Source organism: Nicotiana tomentosiformis, unplaced genomic scaffold, assembly GCF_000390325.3.
Source record: "Nicotiana tomentosiformis unplaced genomic scaffold, ASM39032v3 Un00008, whole genome shotgun sequence".
In the NCBI taxonomy this organism is placed as follows: domain Eukaryota; kingdom Viridiplantae; phylum Streptophyta; class Magnoliopsida; order Solanales; family Solanaceae; genus Nicotiana; species Nicotiana tomentosiformis.
This window is the reverse complement of record NW_027174567.1, coordinates 873,386-892,446: the sequence shown is the minus strand read 5'-3', so window position 1 is coordinate 892,446 and position 19,061 is coordinate 873,386. Positions and strand designations below refer to the sequence as shown.

Here is a 19,061-nt window from a genome sequence, read left to right as displayed (position 1 = left end):
CACTTTTGTATAGTGGTGGTCAACTCGGTAATGGCTTGACCATGATCATGCAACTCCTTGTTGAGGTGAATCATATTCGGATCCCCTTGAGGCACATTCTCTCGGGATTGCCAAGCGGATGATGTCTCTGCCATCTCATCAAGTATGACACAAGCCTCCGGGTAAGGCATGGTCATAAAGTTTCCACCGGCAAGTTGGTTCACTACACATTGATTGGTTGTGTTAATCCCACGGTAGAAGGTTTGTTGCAATATGTTCTCGGTTATATCGTTGTTAGGACATTCCTTCACCATGGTTCTATAGCGTTCCCAAATTTCGTGTAGTGGCTCATTCGGTTCTTGCTTGAATGCCAAGATTTCATCCCTCAATGTAGCCATGTGCCCAGGTGAGAAGAATTTGGCAATAAATTTCTCCGCCAACTCATCCCAAGTATGGATAGAATGGTTTGGTAAGCGCTCCAACCAATCCAAGGCTTTTCCTCTTAGGGAGAAAGGAAATAACCTTAATTTCAAAGCGTCCTCGGATACATTTGTTTGCTTACTTCCCCAACAAGCATCTACGATTCCCTTTAAGTGGTTGTATGTATTTTGATAAGGTGCTCCGGTGAAGTAGCCTCTTTGCTCAAGCAAGGTGAGCATGACATTTGTAATTTGAAAATTTCCCGCCCTAATACGAGGGGGGACAATTGCACTTGCATAGCCATCATTTAGTGTGGCATGTTGTTGAGCTGGTTGGCCATGTGGAGGTAGTGGTGGTGGATGCGGCGGAGGTTGGTGGTGGATTTGACCTCGACCACGCCGGTTTCCTTGAACCGGAGCCGCTTCTTCATCTACCATATCTTCACCAATGGCCCCAAGAGGCAAATCACCAAGTTCATTGTTGTTTGCCATTGGTAACCTACAACAAGCACACACGAATCAAAGTATCACGAAAAAAAGATAAGAACTCAAGAAAACACACAATAACAAAGTAACACAAGAACACAGTACTCCCCGGCAACGACGCCAAAAATTGGTGACATCCAATCCTACTCTCTATATGAAAGTAGCACGGTCGTTAGCAATAATAAACCCAACAAAGGGTCGGGTCGAATCCCATAAGGAGTAGGTGTGTGTTAGAGTGTCCAAATGTGTGCAAACTTGATGATTCTTAATGTAATCTTCAAACAAAGAGTGGTTGTTCAATTATGTCTACAATTACTACTAAAATTTAACTAAGGAATTCTATCAAACACATAGAGAGCAATTAAGATGTAGTTATAACAAAAATAAGAGAAAGGCGCTAGGATTACTTTCCCCTCGTGTAGGCTATACTTTGGATATACAAATCGTCAATTCCAGTTAATTAAGCATGTATTATGACCTCAATTTCTATTCTACCAACTTAATGTCTTCCAACACTTGAGAGGTTTCTATCCCAAGTTGCTCTTCCAAGACAACCAGGGCTCAATGATAAGCAATTGATTAACCCAAGTAGAAATCACACTATTCCTAGCTAGATTTCGTTAATCAAACGGTTAACCCACTTAATTTTTTGCTAATTACTTTATACCTAAGCTAAGTTCTACTCTTCCAAGCTAGAACAAGCAAAATAGGTATGGATTTAGTGTTTGCAACCACAAAATCAATCAATAAATCATGGAGTAATTGGATAACACCAAGCTTAATCAAATTTCGAATTTATATTAATAACCAAAAAACATAACCACACTTAGGGTTCGCAATCCTAGCTTAATAAACTTAGCTAGACATATTAAGAAGGGAGAATACAAAAAGAGATGAAAAACTAAACATACTAGCTAAAGAGGAAAGAAAGATTATGTAGAACAATAGTGAAGTCACCCAAATTCCTCAAGAAGAAATCCCCAACAGTTGCTACATAAGTATCCTTCCAAAAAGATACCCTAGAATGACTTAAAATAGTTATTTATACTAAGCCCCACGACAGGACAAAATTGCCCTTCGATTAATTGCGTAGGTTGGATGCATGGGGGTAAGCTAATTGCGTAGCCTACGCAAGTTTGAACACTTCACCTTTTTTCCTATGCGTAGGATATCTGCATAGCCTATGCAGGTTTGCGTAGGCAAAAACAGAACGTCTTCAAATCTTTACTTCTCAGGTCTTCCTCTGCGTAGCCTACGCAAGGCTACGCAGGGTCTTCAGCTCAAACTTCAACTTTTCTTTCATTTTTCACTTGGACTTGGTCTTTTCTTGATATTTTTGATTATTTTCCATTCTTTAAGCGTACTCAAACCTTCATTACCTGAAATCGAGACATTCAAAGCATAATTAGTTACTTTTTTCCAATAAATGAGGCATAAAATCTTATAAAAATACAAGAGACATTGGCTAAAAATCCAACTTATCAACTCCCCCAAACTTACAATTTAGTTGTCCTCAACCAAATCAAGACTCAAACTTAGGCATTAATTCATTCAAGATGAGACAGTGATGGATTTTTCCACAAAATTTCTCGTTTGGTTTACTATTTTCTCCCCTAGTTTTGGGAAAAATGTCTCATCGAATCAGCAATCTGCAAATCGAGCAGTGAATAAATCTCACGTTAATGTTTCGAGGTAGCAAATAATGGTGGGCGATTCAAACCCAACACATATTCCTAACCTTCTTTGGGGACCCATTAGTGACGTCCATCCTACTCTCTATATGAAAGTAGCATGGTCGTTAGGAATAATAAACCCAACAAAGGTTGGGGTCGAATCCCACAAGGAGTAGGTGTGTGTTAGAGTGTCCAAATGAGTGCAAACTTGATGATTCTTAATGTAATCTTCAAACAAAGAGTGATTGTTCAATTATGTCTACAATTACTACTAAAATTTAACTAAGGAATTCTATCAAACACATAGAGTGCAATTAAGATGTAGTTATAACAAAAATAAGAGAAAGGCGCTAGGATTACTTACCCTCGTGTAGGCTATGCTTTGGGTATACAAATCGTCAATTCTAGTTAATTAAGCATGTATTATGACCTCAATTTCGATTCTACCAACTTAATGTCTTCCAACATTTGAGAGATTTCTACCCCAAGTTGCTCCTCCAAGACAACTAAGGCTCAATGATAAGCAATTGATTAGCCCAAGTAGAAATCACACTATTCCTAGCTAGATTTCGTTAATCAAATGGTTAACCCACTTAATTTCTTGCTAATTACTTTATACCTAAGCTAAGTTCTACTCTTCCAAGCTAGAACAAGCAAAATAGGTATGGATTTAGTGTTTGCAACCAAAAAAATCAATCAATAAATCATGGAGTAATTGGATAACACAAAGCTTAATCAAATTTTGAATTTATATTAATAACCAAAAAATATAACCACACTTAGGGTTCACAATCCTATCTTAATAAACTTAGCTAGACATATTAAGAAGGGAGAATACAAAAAGAGATGAAAAACTAAACATAATAGCTAAAGAGGAAAGAAAGATTATGTAGAATAATAGTGAAGTCACCCAAATTCCTCAAGAAGAAATCCCCAACAGCTGCTACATAAGTATCCTTCCAAAAAGATAACCTAGAATGACTAAAAATAGCTATTTATACTAAGCCCCGCGACAGGACAAAATTGCCCTTCGGTCAATTGCGTAGGCTGGATGCATGGGCGTAGGCTAATTGTGTAGCCTACGCAAGTTTGAACACTTCACCTTTTTTCCTCTGCGTAGGATATCTGCATAGCCTACGCAGGTTTGCGTAGGCAAAAACAGAATGTCTTCAAATCTTTACTTCTCAGGTCCTCCTCTGCGTAGCCTACGCAAGTTTGCCTATGCAAGGCTACGCAGGGTCTTCAGCTCAAACTTCAACTTTTCTTCTATTTTTCACTTGGACTTGGTCTTTTCTTGATATTTTTGATTATTTTCCATTCTTTAAGCGTGCTCAAACCTTCATTACCTGAAATCGAGCTATTCAAAGCATAATTAGTTACTTTTTTTCCAATAAATAGGGCATAAAATCTTATAAAAATACAAGAGACATTGGCTAAAAATCCAACTTATCACCCATCTTGGTGCGATATGGCTGTGCTATAGGCACAAATACTGCGCACCCAAAAATTCTTAAATGGGATATATTAGGTTCATGACCCAAAACTAATTACACCGAAAAATACTTATGATAATTTGTCGGTTTGAGACGAACTAGCATTACTGCATGCAAAATGGCATGACCCCAAACAGAAGTGGGTAACCTCGTTTTCATGAGTAACAGTCTTCTTATCAATTGCAGACGTTTAATCAAAAACTCTGCAAGGCCATTTTGAGTGAGAACATGAGCTACAAGATGTTCCACCTTTATCCCAATTGATAAGTAATGATCATTAAATGCTTGGGATGAAAACTCAGCAGCATTATCAAGTCTAATAGACGTAATTGGATTATTGGGGAATTGTGCCCGTAATTGAATTATTTGTGCCATTAATTTTGCAAATGCCAGGTTGCGAGATGACAATAGGCACACATGAGACCATCTAGAAGATGCATCTAGTAAGACCATAAAATATCTAAACGACCCACTAGGTGGGTGAATATGTCCACAAATGTCCCCTTTTATACGTTCTAAAAACGCAGGGGACTCAATCCCAATCTTTGTTGGTGATGGTATAATAATTAACTTGCCTTGATAATAAGAAGTGCAAGAAAATTCATTATTTAAAAGAATCTTTAAATTCTTTAATGGATATACATTTGAGTTCTCTATAATTCGTCTCATCATAATTGATTCAGGATGTCCCAATCGATCATGCCAAAGTACAAAAGTATTGGGATCAGTAACTTTTTGGTTTACGATAAAGCGTGCCTCAATTGCACTAATTCCTGTCCAATACATGCCACAAGAAAAAGATGAAAACTTCTCAATAACCCTTTTTCTGGAAAGAGACAGTCTTGGTAACGATGAGATATTCAAGATTATTCTCATCTATTTTCTCAATATGATATTCATTTCAGCGGATATCTTTAAAACTCAACAAGTTACTCTTGGACTTGGAGGAGAACAATGCATTATCTATGATAAGTATTATTTCCCTAGGCAGAGTTATAGTAGCTCTTCCAGAGCCTTCAATTAGATTACTACAACCAGAAATTGTAATAACATCTGCCTTACACATACTTAAATGAGAGAAATATTTCTTCTCTTTGAATATTGTATGTGTCGTACATGAATCAATTAAATAAATATTTCTACAATTAAACTTGGATACAAGTTTGTTTTGTGAGGTATCCATATTTGCTTCCCATGATTTGATACAAAAGAAATATACGAATAAACATTAATATTTTCAGAGAAACAGGAAAAAGAAACAAAGTTAAATTAATGATTCAATAATGACTTTTTAATGCAATTTCGAGCAACTCTGATTATGATACTAATAACTACTACTCATGTAAATAACTACGATTACATGATGTTTATTCACTAGCTATTATAAATAGACGAAAATAAAAATCAAACTACTCAATCATCTTTAACCACGGATCCATCACCGATCAAGTGGTCTATTTTTCCATCGGAGTGCTCAAAGAAGTCTACTGCATCCAAATGGGTGATGTCAAATTTATTGTCAGAGACAAAATTGGCTTGTGGGCCTTTATTCATTCGAGATGCTTGTTTAAAGCTCAACCAAATATTTTGGTGTACGGCAAATATTTGCCCAATGCCCTTTTCCACCGCAACGATAGCATTCAGTTTCTAAACCCCTTTCCTTTGGCTTCTCATTTTTTTCCTTTCCACTTTTGGTGGTTATTTTTCTTTGGGGATGATTAACACCAGAAAAATTTCTTCCTTGGCCATGAACAGGGCCACGACCGTTTTCACGCTTAACATAATGGGAATACACCTCATCCACTTCAGGCAATGGTGTAGACCTAGTGGATCGATTATCGTGATTTCTCATGAACAAGTCATTGTTTCGTTCAGCCACAAGGAGAAGAGAAATCAACTCAGAGTATTTCTTGAAACCTTTCTCTATGTACTGCTGTTGCAAGACCACATGAGGCATGAAACATTGTAAAAGTTTTTTTAAGCATATTATAGTCAGTGATACTATCTCCACGGAGTTCCAATTTAGAAGTAATTCTAAACGTCGCCGAATTGTATTCAGAAACAGACTTAAAGTCTTGGAGCCTTAGATGAGCCTAGTCATATCGTGCTTGTAGAAGTGTGACCAACTTTAAATTGTCATATCTTTCCTTTAAGCCATTCCACAAAACAAGTGGATCTTTGACTGTGAGATATTCTATTTTCAACTCTTCATCAAGGTGATGGCGCAAGAAAATCAATGCCTTAGCACAGTCTTCGGTGAATGCTTTATTTTTATCTTTAATGGCGTCTCCAAGTCTCATTGCATCTAAATGAATTTCAGCATCCAACACCCATGACATAGTTCTTGTCCGAAATTTCACGGGCAACGAACTCTTTTTTAATAATATCAGTCATAATTAAAAGAGGGGGAAAATTATACCTTAGTCTTCTAAAAAAGCTTCTTGAGACGGTAGAGTCTCGTGCTGATAACGTGTTATGGAATAATATGAAATAAAGTAACATAAGAGAAATTTAGAGAGAGATAATACTAGAACTTTTCTTGATGATCTTCTCCAAATAAGTGGAGAAGTCTCTTATTTATAAGAGAGTTGCTTGGTGACCAAGTAACTAGTCATGGTGGCCAAGTAACAAATCTTGGTGAGCAAATAACTAATTTTAGTGACCAAGTAACTAGACTAGTTTATGACTAACTAACTTGCTCCCAAGTAATTTCATAATACATGGATATTCACTCTTAATATTATTTATAACAAGATCAATTTTGATGCCTTTTATATCTCTTCTTTAAAAAAAATTCCCAACGATCCTAGAAAAATATCAGGATTCTCTCTTTCTTTTCACGATGTTCTTTCTCTCACATTCTCTCTTCCACAAAATGTATTCACTAAAGAAAATTATTTCAAGCTGAATTGCCTGTACAATTTTACCCAAAGTTCTAATTTTACTGCTTTTTTTATTATTCTGATCTTTGTTAGTCTTATTAGATAAAAGAACTATAAAATAAAGTTATAAATCCAAATTAAAGAAAGAAATCACTAGGCGTGAATTTACGTTTGTACCAAAACATAAGACAAGAAGCAACAAGAAAAAAAGGACAAAAAATCATCATAAACCATTTACCGAGAAATTAAAATAAAAATGATTGTTATATATGTGAATTTTTTTATATATGTTTGTTTAGAAGTTTAGAATATTGCAAAAGATTGGGCCAATTGGGCGAGTTAGTTTACAGCCCAATGTTTAGCCAATTTTGACTTAGCTCATCTTAACCTAAGTAAACTTTGGAAAAAGTTGTCAATGACCAATTTAATGAGTCAGCACATCTTGACCAGCCCAAAATACAACTGAAACGGCTCATTTGCCACTCCTAGAGATAGCCAAGGGGAGGCAGTCGAGAAAAAAAAATTATACTACCAAGAAAATTAAAGTGGAACAAGACATTTCCTTTTGGTGAAAAAGTTTTTTCATCTTGATGTTGAAAAATCGTCTCTTGAAGGTGAACCATAATAGTCATTACTCAACGTATGGCGTAAGATAGAGTTTGTAGCTCTTTTGCCTAATGCCACCCATCTCCGTAACAAGCATGATAATTTGATTTGTCAATCATGCCTGCACCCAAAATGAGGCAATTATAGGAAATTTTGTTAATCCAGTTCTTAACCACGACAAAATTCTAAACGAGACTATAAAATTAAGCAGGGGACCAAAATTTAGCAGCTTAATTAGTGCATTTGAAGAAAGCAGGATTTCAAAATTCTGCTTAGGGAATGAAATAGAATCAACAGGAAACAAACAGGTTAGACAAGCTCTCCAGGTAGAAGTTATTGCCTCTGAAAGTAGGTAAGTTGTCACCATGGGTCGAGTGTTTATAAGCTATAAAAAGAACCTTCACCCCTCGACAAAAGCCAGTCTGGTTTAGTACACTCTGTTGGTTCAATCATATTTTTTGGCAGCATAACCAGAAGATGGCAGTCCGCAGTTATCCAAGGGGGGACGGGGAGATTGACAAGGATGTCACACACCATATAGGGGCGGGGTGGATAAAATAGAGGCTAGCATCCGGCGTTCTGTGTGACAAGAATGTGCCACCAAAACTTAAGGGTCAGTTCTACAAGGCAACGGTTAGACCGGCTATGTTGTATGGGGCAGAATGCTGGCCAGTCACAAACTCTCATATCCAAAAGATGAACGTTGCCGAATTGAGGATGTTGCGATGGATGTGCGGGCACACTAGGTTAGACAAGATTAGGAATGAGATTATTCGGGAGAAAATGCGCGTGACCCCTATGGAAGATAAGATGCGTGAAGCGAGGCTTAGATGGTTCGGGCATATGAGAAGGAGAAGTCTAGATGCTCCATTGAGGAGGTGTGAACGGTTGGCGCTGGCAGGTAGGAAACGAGGTAGAGGGCGGCCAGGGCGGCCTAAGAAGTACATGGGAGAGATGATCAGGCAGGACATGGTGCGACTTCAGCTTACCGAGGACTTGGCCCTTGACAGGAGGGTATAGAGGTCGAAGATTAGGGTAGAAGGGTAATAGGTCATCATGTTTTTTTCTGATCTATTCCAGGTTTATTAGGGCTAACTGACTAGTACATTGTCTTCGATTCTTAGAATGTCAATATTAGGGTTGTTTTAGTACTATCTTCCGCTTCGGTTTTCTACTACCATGTCGTGTTATTGCTTGTGGCCATTACTTTTGCTATTGCTATTGCTCCATTTATTTTTCTCCGGTCCTTACATTGTTGATATCATTTTTCTGGCCTTGTTGTTATTTACTTGTTCTTATTCTTACTCTCGAGCTGAGTGTCTTTCGGAAACAGCATCTCTGCCCTTCGTAAGGCCTGCATACACATTACCCTCCCCATACCCCACATTTGGGATCCCACTGGGTTGTTGTTATAACCATAAGATGGCAGGAGTTATCTTATATCCTCTCGGTTAAACTATATTTATAAAATCCAGTGAGGGTGAGGTGCACTGCTGCATTGGATACAAAACCGCAAAACTATTCAAATATTACCAAGAATACTAGTACAAGACAAAGTCAGCAAGAAAAAAATACATATATCAGAACTCAAAAAACGAGGGATTGCGACTAAGCATCTCTTTTTTTTGTCATGAATATGTTGTATGATGCAAAATATATCAAATCTTGGGAAAACAATAACACCTGTCATGCAAAGATAATTGATCACCTAATAAAGTTATTCTTTTCCAGACTAGCTTTCTAGTCCCTATTCTTGATCACCTAATACCAGAACGGGTGGAGCAGTATAACTTTATGCAACCAAACATGTTAATATGACCAAAATTTCATGTGTAATTTGAAAATATAATATGGCATGTCATTGTAGCTAGACTAACAACCTAGATTGCCATGAATCTAAGTAAAGCCCAGACATTCTTTTTTATAGGTTCAAAAGAGCTATGATGACTCTCAAAATAGAACTGGAAGAGCACGACAGGCTAGGAGCTGGTGCATTAACAGGATAGTCAATTTACGATAGCAATGGCGGATAAGCCAGTTAATAATCTTATTTGGCCCCAAAGTACCTGGCATTTTCGGGGACTGACCCGCTTCCACTCTTGAATTGATACTCATAATTACCAAGGTTTTCAATATCACTTTTAAGAGTTATTCTTTTTCGGATTAGCTTTCTAGTCCCTATTCTTGATCACACCTAATATCAGAAAGGGTGGAGCAGTATAATTTGTGCAGCCAAACATGTCAATATGACCAAAATTTTGGGTGTAATTTCAACATATAAATACTGCATGTCATTGTAGCTAGACTACCAACCTAGACTGACATGAATCTCAGTAGAGCCCCAACATTCTTAGCTCCGTAACGTGGCTAGGATCAAGTTCCGGAACTTCTTTATTTAGCATTTCCCGATCTTCTACCACGTATTCCTGTCAATACAAAAATAAAAGTATAAGCAAATTAAACTCATTTGATTTGAAGCATAAGAAAATTTTATCTCCATATAAATTCCATATTACTTACTTATACATCGTTTGGTTTCTGATGAAGAAAGCAAACCATGTATTAGTTATAAAGAGATTATATTAGTTATGCAGGATGCGGAATTTAATATCGGTAACCAAACACTGCACTATAATTCCGGTATAACTTATACGAGATGCATAGATGTATTAGCTATACGTGGATAAGAGTATCTAACTACATACTCTTACATAACTACATAATAATCCGTCTATTATTATTCACCGCATAACTATTCATGCATTATTTCACCCATAACAATCCTTGCATTATTATTCACCGTATAAACAATACTTACATTATAACTCTCACATAACTAGACCGTAAACCAAACGACCCCTTAATATTTCTTAATAAAACAAGGGGAGTACTACCATAAATGAAAGGTTAGATTGAAGAGGTGGAACTAAAATTATCCACAAATAAAATCCAGTGTGCATGAAAAGAAGCCCCATATGAAGGTGAATTATATTCCCAAGGAAAGGGGCCTGACACTGCTCAACTTGCAAATTTTTCAATATTTCACTAACAGATGTTCGTCTCCAATTAGAAGGTGAACGGAACAAGTCTATGTCTTAGCAGTAGATGCAAAACCTTTGTGAGTTCTTTTTTGGCAAGAACGTGATAATGACGTTCACTAATTCTCTGTCCACAAATTATTGCTATGAAGAAACCATAAAGCAACCCCACCAATATGATTGCCAAAACTGCAAAATTAAACCAAAGAAGACATATTAGTCGGTTAGTTAGTAAGGGGGTTGGGAAGGTAAAGGCTCAAATCATTTTGAAGGCACAAATCTTGCACAGGAATATCTTCAATCCAGTAAACTTTATTAGAATGGCTGCAGTAGATGCACCAAATGGAGGACACATTTCCCTTTGTCAGAGTCTTCTAGAAAACAAATTCGACTCCAAAAAAGATTCAGACGACTCAAATCTTCTGGTTGTAATTTAAAAATTCAAGCATCTGAATCCTAATCTTATTGTCCTTTCCCTTGTTTCTCATAGACCACATCATACCATGCTTATTTTTCCTCCCCTAGAACCGATTGAGCTGAATGTTTAAATACACATAAAGCACATTACAATGTCTCAGCATCAACCTCATATAAGGTTTAAATGTCAGGATATTGTATATTGCAATCAATGTATCCGGTCTCCAAGTATCTCCATACTGTTAAGGAAGGGGGTAAGAGGTATATGTTTACCTTTTCCATGTATATATGCATCAGCCAAGGAAATTATTCCCATCGTAGGTATCTTGGCAAATAACCATCGTTAATGGACAATCATCATGGAGAAATCAAGACCTACCTAAAAATAGAGCAGTGACAGCTTTCTTGAAAACAAAACAAAGAACAAATGCTAGCACCTTTTCCTTTCACCCCCCTTTCAGGTTTTGGACAATGCAGTTTCTCCCCTAATCGCCAAAATCAAATTCTTGTATTTTTCCCTCAGAATTTATTTTCCACAAATACATGTAATGGTATCTAAAGATGTAAATTCAGTTTGTTCTCCTAAACCCAATTCAAAACACGTACAACTTTTCTAGGAAAAAGAAACCAAAATCAAAACCAATCCTCCCACAACCAAATAGTTTCTAAACCAAACACTGCCTAAGAAGTCTCTAGAAGCCATGTCACATCAACAAGGACTATACATTTAGAAACTTTGGATAGATGATCAGTGTTCAACACTGAATATATTATGACAAAATTTTGACAAAAAGATACGCAATCAAGATGTGATTTGTAAACCCACAAGCATACATTAAGTGGTTCACAAGTTTAAAAGAAGGGTAATGATAGATTAAGTCAGAAAATACCTGCCATTGTATAGAAGCCATATGGATGCTCTCGGTAGCCAAACATTTCCCTTAGTTCCTCCCCATAAAACTTGTACACAAGTACTCCTAAGAATGCTACAATCTGTGAGAATTGTTCATTCAACAATCAGTAGAGACAGTTACTGGAAACATTTTTTTTTAATAAGGTAAAGATGACAGTCACTGGAAATATTTTTTTTGTTGATAAGGTAAAGATTTTTATTAAACTGGTACCAAGATGGTACAGAAAAAAAGTACAAGACATATCTGCAGCTCTTACATCAGGCATACTACATGTTTACCCCTAATAGGTACAAAAAATCCAAGTACTAATCCATCCTATCCAGAGTACTACTATAACACCAAAAATACAGATTCTTTACTGGAAACAATTAATATGCATGGAAACAATTATATAAGATTAATAAGCTGCAATTGTACAGACAAAAACTCAACGATTTATACATCCGCAGATGTGCACCCCTGTCTGTAGTGCAACCTCCGCATCTGTGACCTCAGCATCGCAGGCACAACTGCACCACACTTCAAAAGTTCAACTTAGCTCAAAATGATTCGAAACCATACCAAAACTCAATCGTGCCCAAGGAACCCCGTCCAATCATCTTAATAAGTTTGCATATCGTACAAAATCTAATCCAAAGGCTAGAAAAATTTAAAACAATATCAATACCAAGAATCAAGCATCAAACCAAAAACCTCAAACTTTCGTAAATTCAAAATTCTAACTTTCGACTAGAAGCGGTGAATCAATCCCAGGCTACCCGAGACCCGAACCCGAATCTAATATACGTACAAGTCCTAAAATATTATATGAACCTACTCAAGGTCTCACATCATAGTTGTAAATGCTAAAACTCTAAATAATCGGTTGTCTTTTCTCCCTAGATTTTGTACATTACATGCTCAATGCAGATTCACTTCCAAGCTGTTTGGTACAGAAGACTCATATAACCGGTCCTAGCTGATTTGGTGGAAGCAAATTTGATTAATTGCTAGTGTGGAATCTTGTGGTCATTATTTGTCCATTAACTGAATCCCCAGGCCCTTTTAAATATATGAAAATTCACTGACATAAAGCTAGCTGTATAGTATCCTAAGTGCTAGATGACACTTACATCAGATTCCAATATCTTCCTTACCAAATTTTAATAAAAATAGCAAAAAATTAGCTCAAGGCTTCACAGCCTTAATTAAGTCATTAAGACTTTCAAAGCTCTCTTTCAAGTAAAAAAAGTGAAAAGATTCCGGAAATCTTGTGCTTGGCAGTGAGCGTGAAGATCTGTTACTGTGAGAAACTTTATGGGGACTCTTGTAGAAGGGCCACAATATCTTCTTGTGCATTATGGTAAAACCACCATCACAAGAATAGTAAGTTACTGACAGCAGCCCAGAAGAAAACATACTGACAACATTGAAGATCCACCTTTGGACTAGTGAATTGAGGTGTTGAGCATGTGGTAAATAAATACAAAGCTAGAAGAGCATAAACGAAAAGTATAGCTACATGCAACTTCGGTACAGATAAACCATAGCCAAGATACACCACTTTTCAACTATAAAACTGGTAGGAACATAAGACAGAATGAAAGATATGGCAAAAGATTTATGTCCATACCAACTGGACAATGAGAAAAATGAATGCATGATCTCTCGCCACAAGGAACTGGAATTTTAGCCTCAGCCACCAGCGATCAGGTGGGACGCTTGCCCGTAATATGAACTTTGCCCTGCATTCAGTACAGTGAGCAAAAGCAAAGCCCTCCTGGAAAATGGAGCCGCAAACACATCAACAACATTAAGACAAGAAGATGACAACAGGTCTCTTATACAAAGTATAACCATTTATGACAAGTTGAAAGTATGTGATCCCTTTTTCTCCAAAGAACAATTTAGGCTTTTAATGCAAAAAAGAAAACTCAAAGAATTAACGACATGTACATCGACTACTATTAATATTGATCCAAAAAAACTGCTATGAGAAAGCAATAGGATTAAAATATATATGCATCTTATGATAAAATCATGTGGCACCCCAATCTTGATTCTTGAAAAATGGGAAGAATTTCACCCAAAGACTCACAATAGTTCAAATAATTCTAACTATCTCCACAAATTCACCGAGGGAATCATGAATAAAAGGGACTGAGTTAAAAGAGGAGAAGAGAGGAAAAAGTAATGAGGAAAAAGAAGAGAACCTCCTTTTACTGCATTGGGTTAAACTGGAAGGACTATGCAAACATGGAATTAACACTTTATGAGAGTGTTTAATAGCTTCTTTCAATAGCATAAGCGCTAACGACCACAAAATACCTTGTCTTAGTTCAAGGGCTATAAAGCTAGATGAACGCATACTAGTTCTTCACAATGGATAATTTGGGGGAATGCTTTCCAGATATTCTGTCAGATTTCCAAAATAAACTGCTCTATGCATTGCTTCGTGGTCTTTTTGATGTAAACTAATTGCAGAGCAGTCTGAGTATAAAATTTATGTTCTCCAATGGAATTTTAATTTCCGCTACTTTTAGGACATGGACACTAACTATTTAAAGATAACATGCAAAAGGTAATTCACCTTAGTTGATCTCCAGTTATCAAGACATGATCTATGGACATACTTTTGGGTTCCTTTACAGTGGCAGGGTGCAATCAGATCTTCTCCTGAAAATCAGTCACCAAACTTCCAGCTGTAAGTGCAGTAAACAACAACAATTCTAAGTATATATGTAATTACAGTTCACGTAGTCGAAAAGATACTCTTTATCATTGAGAAATATATCTTCCTGAATGGTCTACATATAACTAAGCGCATAATCAACACCTTCACTGTCCAAGCATATGCGACATTGGGATAGTTCTGCATGTGACAAAGATTGAATTCCGTCAACTTCAACACTTGGCAGGTGACCAGCAGTCTCCAAACAATCCTCGCTCGATGTAATTTCAGTTGAAGGTGAAGTGTCCTCAGATTCCTCGACAATGGCAATATGAGATAAGATGGGCTCTATTTCTGAACTATCCACTACCAGACTGTCATTTGACACTATTCGCATCGCGAAAAATCTTGACTCCAGATTAAGCTGTAAATCTCATCACGGGGGCTATTGTCCCTACATACCATTTCAGCTGAGAGTGGTAAAACTGCAAAACAGTAAAATAACTGAGAAAACCAGGAATCTGAAGCCCACTTAAAAATGCACTGTCTTAGGTTCGCCTATTCAGAAACAGCAGCTGATCAAATAATGTTTACAACGCCAACGACACTCTGTAATGTGCAGGATAATATGATCGCTGCTAAAGGACCATCCAGTTATTGCTAGAAATGCTTCATGAGCATTTTTGCAAGATGATCTTTTTGCCTAATTTACTTTGTTACCATTGAAATAAGCTTTACAAGACCATTATTGTACAAAATTACCTCTGTAACTGCATGAAATTTGACAAGATTATCAGCTTAATACAAAGACCCCTGGTGACGATGAAGAAAAAATCATTCTCAGAAAGGCACTACATCTGACATCAGCAAATACATTTTCAGCGAAATTTCACTCATTTTCAAACTTTTCGACCATCCAAGTGGTTCATATGTAGAATCAGAACTTTATATGCGAGGACAGCCTATATGATGAAATGACTTATCAAGTTATTCTAAATGTATATTCTATCTTGTGACAAACATTATACTGTGTCAAGGAATTCATGTTTTAGTGGCAAGAAGAGATACATCAAAGAAAGGGAACCTTTGGCGCAACTGTAAAAAAGAGCAATATGTTATAGCACAATCTGTGAATTCATTTCACAAGGCCTCCGCACAATTATAAAAAAACAATGCTAATTCAAGTAGTGTAAGCACTCCCAATAGGTCAATGTAACAGCTGAGTGGTAGCAGGTGACTAGTGTCTTTCCAGATGAAAATGACACGTCAACCACAGCAAGAGGTAACAACCCAATGTGGTGATTTAGTCCATCTCGTCATTATGATATTAATCAACTCTTTCTAACCAGTACATGCGATAGAGTAATAGGAGGGGGAACTTAAAAGAAATTGACAAGGGGAAATTGAGAAATAAACATATAAGCTTTCTAGAAATTGAAAGATGATTCAGCCAATTCCTAGCACGTCGTATACAATAAGCTTTCTATAAATTGAATCCTAACTCAGAAAGAAGTTATGGAAAAGGTTGAATCAGGATGAAGTCTTGTTTTAAGCAGTTTTGAGTTAAGAAACAAAAATGAATCCGAACTATAAAGATGAAAAGTTGGTGTTCCGCAACGATGTAGAAGGAGAAGACTAACGGACCTGGAGGATGTTCAAGAGAAGTTGATGATGATCTGGAGATGCTTCAACGAAGACATTTGGCCAAGTTGAAAATCTGATAATAATGGGGCGGCTGAGCTTCGGAGGTTTTGCCGGCACAAGGAGATCGGCACCTGGAAACAGGACACGACACGACGGGACTTTCCAAATGGATTGTTTTCTCCTTTTACAGTTGTTGACCCTTGCTACATATTGCTAAGGATATGTTTGAGAAACCACCTTGAATTTTTGTGTATAATTAGTATAATAATTATATATTTTAGCATGTTTGATTGGATAAGTAATTGAGGAGATATATTTATACTCCAATCCTATAAGGAGGTGAGAATATATAAGTGATAATTATTTTGCGTATTTACAAGATAATTTTCAAATTCTTTTTTATTTTTTGGTTTTCAATATTATTATTATTTTTACACTTTTTTCCTTCACTTCTTTTCTTCTAGTTTTCCAACCTTTTCAAACACGTTACTTATAGTGTGGTTTTATGCAATTTTGCAACTTCTCGTATTGTAATTTGCTTCTTCCTTTTTTATTTTTTAGTTCTTTTTTTTTTCTTCTTTTTTTTCTTAATTGTTAAAAAAGATTTCGTACTTACTAGCTTTCTTTTCAATTCATTGGTATAATTTTTTGTCTTAGAAAATATTTTTTAAACTCTCATCTTGTTTTTTTTTTTTTGTTATCCAAACAATGCAAAAAATCATGATTCCATCTTATATTTACATGGTTTGGTAAAAGATTTTAGACTCAAACTTAAAATATTTATTAACTAGTTCAAGTGAATAGTTATTTGGAAAATACTAATTATTCTTTACGGTATTAGTAACTATTTTATAAATATTTAATATTTATATTTTACAAATAAAAATATATAGTTTACATAATTGATAATAAATATTATTTAATATTATACACATATATTTGTTACTCACTAAATTTTATTTACTTTTTCATCTAAAAAATTACTTAATTTTTTATTTTAAAATAAAAAAGTATCTAATTATGCATTACCCTTGTGCAGTCAAATATAACTTTGATAATTACATTGTAATTGTATTATAATAGATAAATACTACTACAACAACAACAACAATAACAACAACAACAACAACAACAACCCAGTGGAATCCCACAAGTGGGTCTACGGAGGGTAGTGTGTACGCATACCTTATCCCTATTCCGGATGAGTAGAGAGGCTATTTTCGAAAGACCATCGGCTCAAGAAAATGAAAAGAGACAGTGGAACAGTAATAGCAATATTATAATAGATAAATATATTTATAATTATTATATTGTGCAAACATTATACTGCGTATTTAATTACTACCTCAGTAATAAAATAAACAAGTAGTTATACTGAACTTTTCAAACACACACTAAGTATTAATTTTGATGCACATATTCATGGTGTATTTCGATACAAAAAGGAACAATAAAAAAAAAAAACTCATAATAAATGGCTTTCAAAAGTTGGGGAGCGGGGGGTTGGGTTCCCAAAATGTGCCGTTTTGGCTATTTTTAATGTGTAAATTTTATGAGAATTTTAAAATACACAAAATGAATAAATGAAATGCAATTTACTTGTCTAAATTAACTGAGGTAATGTTCGTTAGCTTAAACTGGATTTGTAAAATGCAATTTTTTTTCATAACTTTGTGATTGAGGAATACGAAATATAAATCGCAATCGAAATATGAAATGGGGAGTTCGACATATAAATCACAATTATGAATGCGATTTATAGGTAGCAATTATAATACGGTGCAACTTACAAATTGCAACGAAAATGGGAATCAATGAATGCGGATATTGTTTACCCGTAAAACGGTACAGTTAAATTTGTACGTGATTTCTAGATAAGTAAACTAACTTGATCCTGAAATAATATAATAATTGAAGAAATGTATAATACTTAGCCTTAAAATGTAGATGAAAAAGTAGAGATGACAGTTTCGGGAACAAGGTTTCTGGGCACAGCAATTAGGAGATCAAAGAGCAAGAAAATAAGATTGTATTAAGCTTTGTATAAAATATAGTATAAGTTTTGCCAGAAAATTCGTCCATTTTATAATAATAACTGAGCTCACTACTTATAGCTATGTATAGGGAAAGAGATTCTAGGACCGTGTCCTCCTTTAATGTCAATTATGAGGGTCATTGATGAAGACGTAATGGTGAACATAAATGCCAAATTCTCTGTAACGGACCGTCGCTCTTAATGTTGCAGAATATTCTCTATTAAATGTCACCAGGCGCAGAGCATTTAAAACACATTTATGAACGTTATCCTTTCTGGTGACAAGCGAAATGGTTGTGTTCGGTCCTCGGCCATCCCGTCTTGGGTTCCACATGTCCTCACTTTAGACAACCACGTGTCATATCATATTTCACCCTATACAGATAGTCCCCCTGCTTTCCAGTGACATAACTTTGTGTTACCAGGAAGCTGGTAGAAACACCTTTTTGGCGGGAATTACTATAATTCCCTCTGAAGGTTTCTAACAGTTGATTAGTCGCACGTTTCTCCGCATTTAATGTCCTGAACACGCATCATCCCACGATTCAACACATCTTTTACCGATTATCGAGGTAATCATGGCCACGAATTTAACCGCTAAAACTTTACTTATATGCGACATTATTTTCCTTTGCGTTTCATAATTTCTCGAGTTTATGGTTTGTATCTTTGTTTTCCATCCTTTCTCTAATTCTCTTCAAACACAAAACCTTTTCCTTCCTTTTGAATCGCTTTTTCCTCCAAGTGTGTTGGTTCTTCAAAGAACAAGAACAAAGCCGAGGACTTTGCTCCTCCAACGGTGGATTCCATCATCCCAAGAAAACT

At 36.0% G+C, this 19,061-nt stretch overlaps 2 protein-coding genes across 7 annotated transcripts; both read right to left on the bottom strand.

Annotated features, from left to right (window-relative positions):
• Positions 1-1,662: 1,662 nt before the first annotated feature.
• LOC104112348 (uncharacterized) lies at positions 1,663-16,436 on the bottom strand. Of its 6 annotated transcripts, none has more exons than XM_070192385.1 (8): positions 16,202-16,435; positions 14,723-15,042; positions 14,477-14,562; positions 13,520-13,666; positions 11,884-11,986; positions 10,653-10,765; positions 9,852-9,964; positions 1,663-2,263 (listed from the first exon to the last, which is right to left on the bottom strand). In XM_070192385.1, the coding sequence occupies exons 2-7, from the start codon at positions 14,952-14,954 to the stop codon at positions 9,869-9,871; spliced, it is 777 nt and encodes a 258-aa protein (XP_070048486.1). In that variant the 5' UTR covers positions 14,955-15,042; positions 16,202-16,435; the 3' UTR covers positions 1,663-2,263; positions 9,852-9,868. The 6 variants fall into 6 exon arrangements, with proteins under 6 accessions (XP_070048486.1, XP_070048485.1, XP_009620628.1 ...); XM_070192384.1 differs by lacking the exon at positions 1,663-2,263 and adding an exon at positions 3,289-3,914; XM_009622333.4 differs by lacking the exon at positions 1,663-2,263 and adding an exon at positions 3,289-3,903.
• LOC138903821 (uncharacterized) lies at positions 5,618-6,389 on the bottom strand. Its single transcript, XM_070192398.1, has 2 exons — positions 6,174-6,389; positions 5,618-5,983 (listed from the first exon to the last, which is right to left on the bottom strand). Exons 1-2 carry the CDS (start codon positions 6,387-6,389, stop codon positions 5,618-5,620), a joined length of 582 nt encoding a protein of 193 aa, XP_070048499.1.
• Positions 16,437-19,061: the final 2,625 nt, after the last annotated feature.

What these genes read in the sequence shown, in the direction of transcription:
- LOC138903821 (XM_070192398.1), bottom strand. Translation starts at nt 6,389, where the DNA reads ATGTCATGGGTGTTGGATGCTGAAATTCATTTAGATGCAATGAGACTT. An exon ending in GATATGACAATTTAAAGTTG is followed by an intron (nt 5,984 to 6,173) that starts GTCACACTTCTA and finishes GTCTTGCAACAG; the next exon opens with CAGTACATAGAGAAAGGTTT.
- LOC104112348 (XM_070192383.1), bottom strand. Translation starts at nt 14,954, where the DNA reads ATGCGAATAGTGTCAAATGACAGTCTGGTAGTGGATAGTTCAGAAATA. An exon ending in TGGCTTCTATACAATGGCAG is followed by an intron (nt 10,766 to 11,883) that starts GTATTTTCTGAC and finishes TTAATTTTGCAG; the next exon opens with TTTTGGCAATCATATTGGTG. An exon ending in CCAAAAAAGAACTCACAAAG is followed by an intron (nt 9,965 to 10,652) that starts GTTTTGCATCTA and finishes TTGTATTGACAG; the next exon opens with GAATACGTGGTAGAAGATCG.